At 46.6% G+C, this 11,703-nt stretch overlaps 1 protein-coding gene across 2 annotated transcripts in view; it reads right to left on the bottom strand.

The window, feature by feature from the left end:
- The window catches only part of slc8a1b (solute carrier family 8 member 1b), a 90,372-nt gene extending 78,974 nt beyond the window's left edge, over positions 1–11,398 (bottom strand). For both annotated transcript variants that reach the window (XM_042064953.1, XM_042064952.1), the window contains exons 1-2: positions 11,036–11,398; positions 7,690–9,568 (exon numbers count right to left, since the gene is read on the bottom strand). In XM_042064953.1, coding sequence (XP_041920887.1) covers positions 7,690–9,536 — 1,847 coding nt within the window. In that variant the 5' untranslated portion in view covers positions 9,537–9,568; positions 11,036–11,398. The remainder of the gene's footprint in view (positions 1–7,689; positions 9,569–11,035) is intronic.
- Between the last annotated feature and the right edge of the window lie 305 nt (positions 11,399–11,703).

Consider the following 11,703-nt stretch of genomic DNA (forward strand, 5'->3'; position numbering starts at 1 on the left):
AACTAATGTTCCATCGGTTGCGAAATGAGTAATTCATAGCTGGCTGTTTGCCACACAATGAACGGGCCAATGAGATTGGAGACATCCAGCTCACATCCAATCACCAATCAGACACAAGAGTATATGACCAATCAAAAAGCAAAATTTGGATTCTGGCATTTGAACCTGACAGGAGGTCCTGAGTAAGCCATGACAGAGAATGCTGACAGGGTCATATTATCAGACGAGCATAATTTCCTTCTAGAAGATTGTAATTGTGAGTGGGAATGACAGGAATATGGTTGCTAATGTTTTAGCATTGGCACACAGACACAGAAACAGGCCATAGCTGGTCTAGTAGAAAACAAGCAAACTAATAAAGGATTATTTAAGATCTAGGAAGTCTACCTACAGTAAATAACTGTGACTTTTACAGTGACATTTTTACAACCTAATATTTGCTGAAAGCATGTTGGCCAGTCAGCCTTGACCATTTTGCTAGTGCAATCATAGCCTAGGGTCTAACTGGCTAGCTGCTTAAGGAACCATGTATGCAGTCATGTAAATACCCCCCCCCCCCCCCCCCCCCCCCCACACACACACACAATTAATTAAGAATCTATGATCAATAAGTGAATTTATAGGATACTCATGATAATTAATAGTCCTCCACGTACAATTCCCTAAACAGTAATCACAAAGTATATAATATATATTTATTTCTTACCATTGTTTACACCATGACTGGTGTATAACTTGTGAATCTTTTCCTGTCTTACAGTGACAGTGGAATGATTCACAATGTGGAGGGATGTATTGTGAAGTTAAGCTCTGTTAGAAACAATCATTTTCTGTATATTTGCATTCACTTGGGATCTCTGTTGTCACAAACACATACACACACAAACACACACACACATACACATACACATACACAAACACACATATACAAAAACACACACATATACACAAACACACACATACACACACATACAGTATACACAGCTTTCTCCATCTAAGGAGGATAAATACCTCAGTAGCGCAATGCAAAGGGGCTGGACCAAAAATTAATCTAATAGTAAGCGCATTAGCGATCTCATAACCATTTGTAAAACCTTTTTAACAGCGCTAGCAGCGGAACAGTGACATTCTCATTAGGAGAGTTGCTTCAGCTGCAACCCTCCGCCGACTTTCTCCAAACTTTCCAACTTGCCAAACAATGGCGAGCCAACATTAAGCTCTGCTGGGGATTTGGGGAGAGGGAGAAAAATGGCACCTCCAAGCCACCATAGGGAGCCAAGGAAGTCAGCCAAAGTTTTTAATCCTTACAGAGTTTTGGAGAGAATGAGAAGCTTTTAAGAGAGTAGCAGGTCAAACATAGCACAAGACTTGGGTAGCGCAAGTCCAATAGTGCTTTAGTAGTAGAAGAGAAGTTTGTGAGTGTGTTCATGTGTGTACTTGACACCCATTTCAATCATACTTGACACCCATTTCAATTATACACATACATACTGAGTTCATACATGAACTCAGTATGTATGTATGTATGTGTGTGTGTGTGTGTGTGTGTGTGTGTGTGTGTGTGTGTGTGTGTGTGTGTGTGTGTGAGTTAGTGCTGTGTCAGCCCACAGCAGAAGGTGTATGCGACACAGAGGTAGTCTAATCCAGGCGGCTCAGAGCAAAGCGCCGGCAGCATCTCTTTAATCCTGCGGATCCCAGATGAAGAAAGCCACTGCACTATCCCTTCCCCTTTCTCTCTCTCTCCCTCTCTCTCTCTCACAGCCCACTCTCTTGGTCTTTCTCTCTCTCCCTCTCTTTTTCTCTCTCTCTCCCAGCTCACACTCTTGGTCTTTCTTTCAGTTCTTCTCTAGCTCTCTATCCATTTGTCTCTCTTGCATGCCCTCCCACTACTTTTTCACTTGTGGTGACTTTCACACTTTCACTCTCTCTTTTTCACTCCGTCTCTTGCCCCCTGCTCTCTCTCTTCTCTCTCTCTCTCTCTCTACTTTCTAGTGTTGCACCAGTTGCCTGTGCCCTACATAACTGTAAGTGACTTTATCTCATCTGTTGCTTGGCAATAATTCTTTTCTGGTCAATATTGCCTTTTTTACGTCCTTAATTTTGTTGTCTTTCATGTTTATGTTCTTCTCGAAAGTCATATCTTCTAATTAGGACAGAAGAGAGCTATATCTGCATAAAATGCTTGCTTATTAAAATCCAATTAAATAATTTTGTTTGTGTATGTATGTCTGTGTGTGTGTGTGAGTGTTTTTGACTATGAGTGCTTGTGGGTGTGTGCATAATTATGTGCAAGGTCAGGCACACAGAGGGTGGAGACTGTGTGAGGTCAAGCACAGCAGGCAAGTTGATGAACACAATCTGGTGAGGACAGGGTCACCAGAAAGAGAAGCTACGGAGCAGCTCATGGGGAACATGCAGCCGTTCTCCCTCTCACTTCCTCCCTCTTTCTCTCACTCTATTTGTCAAGCACATACACACACGTACGCACACACACACACGCACACACACACACACACACACACACACACACACACACACACACACACACACACACACACACACACAAAAACACGCACACAAACACGCACACACACACGCCAGACACACACACAAACACACACACACACACACACACACACAAGGATCAGTGCGTAAGGCCTGAGAGTTCAAGTTACACTAGATGGTAATAGCAGTGTTTTTGGCAGGCTTGTTTCCCACCTGCTTCTGAGCCTTCAGCCTGAGAGAACAGAGAGAGAGAGAGTAAAGAGAGAGAGAGAGGAGGGAGGTATGGAGTGCAAGAGAGAGAGAGAGAGAGACACAGAGACAGAGAGCAAAGAGTTTGGTGGAGAAACTTGGGAGCGAGGGAGACAAAAAAGAAAAGAAAAAGAGAAAGAAAGAATGAAAGTAAAAAGAACGAACAAGCTGAAAAATACAAAAAAACACAAAACACAAGCCCTCACTCTACCTGCAGGAGCTATGAAACAAACACACACACACACACACACACACACACACACACACACACACACACAATACAGACACAGACAGACACAGAGAGAGCAAAAGGGGGGGTAGAGAGAGGGGGAGAAACTCGTCTCCAACAGCAGGAGACCTTGTTTTGGCACTGTTTTGCTGTGTAGCCCATAGGCTTTTTGTTAAGTCTATGCTGCCCTGCAGGCCTGCCCACCACCCACCAATCCCCCCCCCACCCCACACACACACACACACGACACACACACACACACACACACAACACACACAGACACAACACACATACACACACACATACACACACACACACACACACAAACACACACACAAATGCTGTACAGTGACTCTGCCACACTGCCACAGTGGCTAGCGCCACCAACACAAAAACCACACTGACAGACCAACGGCCACATTTTATTAAACAAGCTAATTAAATCATTCCTGTTACAACAGAGCAAAGGGGGGAAAGGGAGGGAGAGAGTGAGAGAAAGAGAGAAAGAGAGAGAGAACAAAACACAAGAGGAAAGACAAAATGAAACAAAAAGGAGAGGGATGTGGAGGCAGAGAGATGTTAGAGGGGATAAATGGACAGTTGTTGAAGAGGGAGGAGAGAGGGGTGAGGGAGAGATGGGTTGAGAAGGCGATGGCAACTCTCTGAGCTCATGAGCTCAGCACACGGCTCGGGTCGGGGGGTGTGTGTGTGTGTGTGTGTGTGTGTGTGTGTGTGTGTGTGTGTGTGTGTGTGTGTGTGTGTGTGTGTGTGTGTGTGTGTGTGTAAGGGGTGAGTTGGGGATCAGGGACTGGGGACTCTAGCCACCCACAGGCCGCCCGCTCGCGTGCCCCGACTGCCTGCCAGCTGACTTGAGCGCCAACAGTGCAGGAAGCCGCCGCACTAATTGAAACATCGGCCCTAATAAGTCGCTCAAATCATTACGAGATGTTTACTTTGCGCCCGTGCACAGATAAGGGGAGGAAAGGAGGAGGAGAGGGAGGAGGAGAAGGAGACATATCTTTATTTCCAGCTTGATACAGCCTTTGTGCAAGGATTTGCAGATAGACCTTTAAGGAGTGAAAGAGAGAAAGAGAGGGATGTATTTGACTTTCCACTTGATAAGTAACCTGGTGTCACCATTTCCAAATGTGGCACCAGATTGATCAAGAGGTGTAAGAAGGTATAATGACACTTTTATAGGATGTAATGTCTTGAATGGGGAAGAGGAAGTGAATGAGAGAGAAAGAGAGAGATGACAGGAAGAAATAGACAGAGAGAGAAACAGAGAACAAAAGAGAGAGAGAGAGAGAGAGAGAGAGAGAGAGAGAGAGAGAGAGAGAGAGAGAGGCCCTGTAGGCCTCATCAGCACATTTTAATGAGACAAACCCCATTAACACATCAAGACACTGCGCAGTCCCCCCTCCTTTCGCCTCCCTTGCCCACTTCTCTCCATCTGTCCCCAGCTCATCTCCCCGTCCCTCCCTGCCAGTTCAGCTCCGCTACATCGTCACTATCTTACACTTTCTCATCATTCCATCTGCCTTTAGGTCTGGACTGACTTCTTCCTTTCTCGTTCTTTCTAACTGCCTCTATCTATCTATCTATCTATCTATCTATTTATTTATCTTTATGTCTATTTATCTATGAAATATCTCTCTCTGCTAAGGGATTTCACCAGTTTTCTATCAGAGAGGCAAAATTCTGGAACACTAAAGTGACTCTGATTAGATCATTCTCAGTTTTTATTTGTGGTAAGCTGCTGGGATAACCACAGGCAACAGTCCCCAAAAAACTCAATTACCAACATATCCCCCGAGTTTCCTGCATCCAACCATCAGTGACCTGGATAACCCACTGAGACTTATGGCCAGGAGGCCTTCTGCCTCTCACATACATACACATACACACATACATTCACACATAACGGTGCTCGTGTATACACAATCACCTACACTCATACACACAAATAAAACCACACATACTCCCCTTCTAGCTACATCCTGACATTTTGATAAACATAAATGTCTTTCCGGGCAATTTGATCTGATTTAGGATGGTATAGGACCCAGACTGATCTCTGCATGTCGCTTGAAGGGAGTCATATTATTTTACACAGTTACATTTTGTTTTAATGATTCAATTTTACACTTTCTCGTCTTCACTGAGACACAATGAGAATACCAGCATGCTACGCTCCACTACAAGGACTGTTGGCCATTATGATTCAATTTACTGAAAAATTTTCAATTACTGTTAAAACATTTCCGTATGTACTGACACATTTCCGAACCCAGTACGGTCCTTTCTTCAGTAAGGAGCCTTGGCCTGGCAAAGATATATGACCCCCCCAACCCCCCACACACACACAAACACACACACACACACACACACACACACACACACACACACACACATACACACACAGACACACACACACACACACACACACACACACAAACACACACACACACACACACACACACACACACACAGACACACACTCATCACAGTGTTTCTGCGGGGCTTTCTTTCAGTTTGGCAGCTGACCTATTCACAAAGCGTTTCGGCGGTGAAATTACCCTGGAAAAGAGGGGGGGCGAGAGCGACAGGGGAGAGACGGAAGCAAGTAGACCTCAGAGGGAAACTTTTGTGCTGTTCTCTCTGTGACAAAGTGAGTCGAGGCCCTAGCTGCAGAATCAGGGCGGAGCTAGCCTCTGGCGCTGGGATGTAGATCATCTATTTTTCTCATTGGGCTGCGTCTTTTTCTCTCCCTCTCTCTCTTTCTTCCTTTCTTTTTTCCTCTCTCCTTCCTCCTTTTTTTCCAGAGCATAACGTCCTCATTGCGTTTGGGATGTGTTCAAGGGCGAGCTGCTCACTGAAGTCTCTCTCTCTCGCTCTCTCTCTCTCTGTCTCTCTCTCTCTCTCTCTCTGTCTCTACCATTGCTATCAGAGCAATAAGGTGGTCATTGGGAATAATGCCTCAATTTGTCAATGCTTCATGTACCCAATACAACGTTCAAAAAACTGACACAGTTGATTGGTTTTGATGAATGAAACACTCTCTTGCTGCACTGGGAAATGTACGTAAGGCCTTCAGTTTCCATTCCCCTTACAGGTGTTGGAACTAGCGCGGTTGAGAAACCTTTGGAGAATGCTCACTGGCTTGAACTGTGCAGAAACCCAACATTGCCCCTGTCTTCCTAAATTCAAACATGAAAAATCAGTTCCTGTTTCCTTTCCATTCCTTTTGGGGGCTTCTTTTCCTCCGCCGTTCGACTTTCGGTCTCGGCCGGGTCGGGCCGGCCTCCCCAGCATCAGTCCGTCATTTTCATTAAACGAGTGTTATTAAAATCCACTTAACGGCACTCACTGCTCCATGCTATGGAAACTATGTGACAGGCCTTGAGGGCCCGGAAAGTTTGAACTTCCACATCTGTTTTGAATCTGTATAAAACACAGGGGCTCTCATTCACTCAGTCACTTCACTCGTCTTACACACAGTTTGGATTGAACTGCTGGGGATGCTCAGACCATTTTTTTTTTCTACTCCGCTCTAATGTTTGACCAAGCCTGACTGAGATGAAGAGAAAAATGGAAACACTAGACGGCTTTGAAGCTCTTAAAAGAGGCAGAATGCTATTACAAACACATACACACACACACACACACACACACACACACACACACACACAGATACACATACAACAGCACATCAATCCACAACCATCCATAACAACCTGTGATAATTCACCTACACAAAACAGCTGAATAGGCAAGCTGATCAATGGCTGCTCAGAGGTGCCAATTTACAACAGTGCAAATATAAATCCTCCTCTGTTGTTGCTTTATTTTTTCAAAGGGAAAACAACAGTGACCCAGCATAAAGCCCACAGAAGACCTCCCTGGGACAGATCCTAAAACAGCACACAGCTGATGGTGCAGCTAATATTGTTTTAATAAGCATTCCTGTTTTAGGGGAGGTAAAAAAAGAAAAGATAAACAAACACAAAACAGAAGAGCATGATGCATTACGAGTGGTTACATCATGCCGCAACTTCACCGGAACACATTGGAAGTACGAGCTTAAATTGAAGACTCCCAAAATACCCAATTATGTAGCGCGGAGCCATTCCAAAGACTCACACGCTTAATGCGGACACAAATTAAACGTGGTCATGCTCCTTAAATCGATTAAACTTTCAGGCTGAGCACAGCTGAGAGGCTACATGAAACATGGCTTAGAAGGAGAGCAGGATGGTTGAAGAGAAAAGCAAAAAGGAGAAGGAAAAAAGGAGGAGGAAAAAGGGAGGAGAGAAAAAGGGAGGAGAGAAAAAGCAGGCTAAAAAAAAAAAAGACTGGTTGACATCTCCTCCTGCGGCGTTCTGTGGCATCGCAATGTCATGAAGGCATCACCATCATGATGTCAAATATTAAAATGAACAATCGACATGCATCCCAGACCAGAGCAGAAAGCAGCATCAGAACACATGCTTTTCAAACATGATCTGAGGAATGCATCGCTATTGCATCACTTGCATATTGCATATTGCAACATGTCTCCAGAAAATACATACATTTCTCTCAATTGATGTCACAAATATTTAAGTTAAGCCCACTACAGATGCAATATCAATGCATAGCTATGCAAGCTAAAGCTGGATAGGAGTCACAAAAATAACTGGGGGAAAAAAAACAGTTAAACTTACAAGATCTCATCGTTCTGGAACTCCAGGATGCCATGGGAGTCCTCAAAGTCCTCGCCGCCTCCGCGCGCTGATCCCTCGAGGGTCTTGTAGGGCAGAGTGACCACTCCCCGAGCTCCGGATGTACGCAGGACCTTCACCTCCATGGTGCCCACGCTCTCACTCACATGCATCACCGGCTCCTCGAAGGTGAAGATGCCAGCATGGTCGTCGTCAAAGATGGTGACGGTTGCAGTGGAGGGCGCACCGATGCAGGCGATGACCTCCGCATGGTGGTTGGCGGCGGCCGTCGGGGTGGTGGACTCGTCGGCTGGCTCGCCACCGCCAAGCTCAGTACCCTCAGACAACACGCGCACATTGCTCAGGTGGATGAGGAAGTTCTCGTCCTCCTCGAAGATGTCATCGTCGATGATGCCCACGCGGATCTCCTTGGCCGTCTCGCCGGCCTTAAACACCACTGTGCCCTCGGTGAACTCGTAGTCAGAGCCGGCGTTGGCCGTGCCGTCCTCCGTGCGGAACTCCACCGACACTGTCTGGGTGAGGTCGCCACCGCGGCGCACCACCGTCACTGCCACTGTGCCGCAATTCTCCAGGCACTGGTAGGAGCCGGGGTCAAAGTAGATCTTTGAGATGGGGTCATTGGCGTCGGCGTCGCTGCGCACCTCCTGCATGCTGACTGCCTTGCGCGCCTGGTCGGCCGCGTGCTTCTTCAGGATGTTCCCTGCGCCCGTCATCAGACGAGTGGCTTGGCAGCGGTAGAAAGCGCGGCTCTTCTGCTGCTGGCTCAACACCTGGTAGTTGGCCAGCTCGATGAGCTGCTCACATTCCTTGTCTGGGTGCTTCTGCTTGAGCTCCTTCAGGATCTTGGCCATGTCCCGTCGAGCCTCCTCCTCATCCAGATCCTTGTCGTCCAGGTCTAGGGCCAGCGAGCCGTCCATGAAGTCCACAGCGTGCGAGTTGAGCATCTTGCCGTCCATCTCGATGTCCACCTTGGAGGGCAGCGGCCGGTCGCCCTCAGTCTCGATGATCATCCCACGGTGCTTGCCGGTGCGGTAGCGCTTGTAGACATACTTGTAGAAGAGCAGACGCCGGTCGGCGATCCAGGCGAACAACACGCAGATGGGGAAGAAGAAGAGTGTCAGCAGGCCCTCCCACACCTGCACCACGCCCGGGGAGATGACGTCCAGGATCAGGTAGAGCCACAGGTAGGCAAAGATGCTCCAGGAGGCCGTGACGAAGAACACGCGCAGGTGCTTGACCTTGCGCACCTCCCCGTCGGGCACCACGTACACACAAATCCCGATGATGACAAACATGTTGAACGCCGCGCTGCCCACAATGGTGGAGGGACCCAATTCGCCCGCTTCGAAATTGTGGCCACAGACCTCAATGACGGACAGCAGGATCTCTGGGGCAGAAGAACCCAGGGCCATGAGGGTCAGGTTGGACACGGTCTCGTTCCAGATCCTCACAGTGGTGGTAGTGGTCTCGCCGTTAGGTTTCTTAATGGTGATCTCCTTCTCCTGGGACGTGATAACTTCAATTGAGGCCATGAAGCGGTCAGCGATGATGGAGACGCCCAGGAACATGTAGACGAGTGCCACAAAGTAAACCGTAGCCCGCGCCACCTTGTCACCAAAAGAGGGGTTCCGGGGAAGCCAGACCGGCAGTACGACACCCTTGGTACACACTGCGCCGTCGGAACAGGAGCTGTTGAGGGGTACAGAGTGTTCCGAGCTGGAAGTGACATCCTCCGCGGTCACATACGGGATCTTACAGCAGAGGATGGCAAAAATGACCAAACACCTCAAACCCAAAGAGATAAAGGGAGAAACCTCGGAGCACCTCATTGTCACCTAGGACTGATGTGGATGTTCAAAACCTATGGAGAGAGTGAGAGGGAAAATTGAAAACATAAAACACATGTTTAATTTGCTCCTAAACCGTGCATTCTAAAATGAAATCAATGCAGTAATAAATATGCAGGCAATCCAAAGTAAAAAAAAATCATAGGCCCTAAAATATAGATGGCAAGGGAAAATCCTATTCCTTTTTCTGTGTGTAGATAGTGGCTTTATTATCATTGAAGAATATTATGCATTGTTATGCACTGCCCGTAAATGTGCTAACATAGAACCCTGTAAAAATGTAAGGGTTTTCCCAATTTAGCACGATGCCTCAGTGAGTGTCTGTATGCAGACCTTGAGCAGTGAAAGGGGTGGGGCAGGTGAACGCGCGAGGACACGACGGATGAACAGCCGCTACTACCGGGCGACTGAAAGGCTGATAGGCTATGCACTCTGACGCGTAAACGCCCGCACGCTCGCTCGCCGTTTACACATATTTATTTATACGCAGCATCAGCAGAGGAGGTTTCACATCAAATCCACTGAATCATGGGCTTGAGTACATCATTGAGTACAACGCTGCGGCCAGACCGAAACAGGACAGGAAATCCAAAAAAATAAAAGAAAAAGAAGGAACGGTTAATTGCTTACAAAATGATGATATAAGGATGCCTACTGTTTGTAGGATAACCCACGGTGTAAATTGTTATGCCTGGTTAAAATGTGCCAACTGTGGTCATTCTTCCGTGGGATGCAGAAATATTACTGCATTTTTGTTTTTACTTCCGAACAGATATTTCGGTATTCCATCCTTTCTTATCTGACATATGGATTATGTTTGTTGTTCACTGTATGAATATTACTGCTCCGGTATCTTGTATTTAACATCATGTCGTTATGAATCATCATTACACAAATCTTGTTTCAGATAATCTTCCCCAAAACAATGCGTTAGTGGCCCTCTGTACGTGTTTGGGACCACGTACGGGGAAGGGGTTCAGTGTTGGTTCCGGGACCCCTGTCTTTAGCCCCTCTTTACAGTCAGAGAGGGAGGCTGCGGCTTACGGAGCACACGTTGCCGGTTGAGCTTCGCCATGACTAGTCCTGATTAACACAACTTACACGTGGAGGAGAAAATCTTGTAGGCTAATATTAGGTACGGAGAGTAAAGTGAGCGCAAGATACTGCAACACAAACGTTAGAAGGTACCCAAATGATGTACAAACTAAGACGCGATTTTTCACTAAGGTATGCTAAGTGAATCTCTACACCAATTCGAAAGTCCACATTCACATCAGGGAGCAAGCATCAACCTCAACGCACATCTGCCGTTCTAGTCTAGGCTGCGGCCGCATGTAACGTCAAGAATATTCAAAAACTTGCTGATAAACTCATAGCGATAATATATATATATATATATATATATATATATTGCACATAATATATATATACATAATATATATACTGCACATGCTGCACATGAAGTAGAATTTGCTTCTTACCTTTTTGCTGGGGTCCGTGTAGATTCCCGGAGAAGTCAGCAGTAGTGGAGAGAAGGCGCTGAATGCGTATGGACAGTAGAGTAGCTTGCATTCGCTTTGCTTTTTATACGAGATGGAGAGATAGAGATAGCCTTTCGAGTACGAAAAAACACTCCCAGATTCCCATACACTCCGAATTTTCCACGACTGGTTAAAGAAATATCAGATAACAGATGCTTTATCAGCGAATCTGCGTTTGGGAGGACGAAAAGGTGAGTGCGAGTTCTTCCTCATTCTTTCCCCCTTCTCTCTTGTTCCCTCTCCGTCTCAAGCTCAGTGTGGAATTGTGTGCGTGCCGCGCATGTGTGTGTGCATGAGTGAGCGAGAGTGTGTGCCGCGGAGCTTCGCAATCGGACGGGAGGCTGGGCTGCAGTAGAGGAGTCGGGGTCTCTCCCACCCCCCCATCCCACACACACATTCACTGATACATGCACACAAAATACACTCGCAACTTAATTTTGGGACGGACGAGAATGTTATGCATATCCACAGCCGGTTATTTGACTACAACTCTAACCTAAAGTATGGCACAATCTATTTATCTAACAATTCCTCTGTCACCCCCGATGTACATCATGTTAACATTTACAGTACTAATCCTTGATATTCCCTCCATGGAGTAGTTGCCT

The sequence above is a fragment of the Alosa sapidissima genome, chromosome 16 (genome assembly GCF_018492685.1).
Source record: "Alosa sapidissima isolate fAloSap1 chromosome 16, fAloSap1.pri, whole genome shotgun sequence".
NCBI classification, from domain to species: domain Eukaryota; kingdom Metazoa; phylum Chordata; class Actinopteri; order Clupeiformes; family Clupeidae; genus Alosa; species Alosa sapidissima.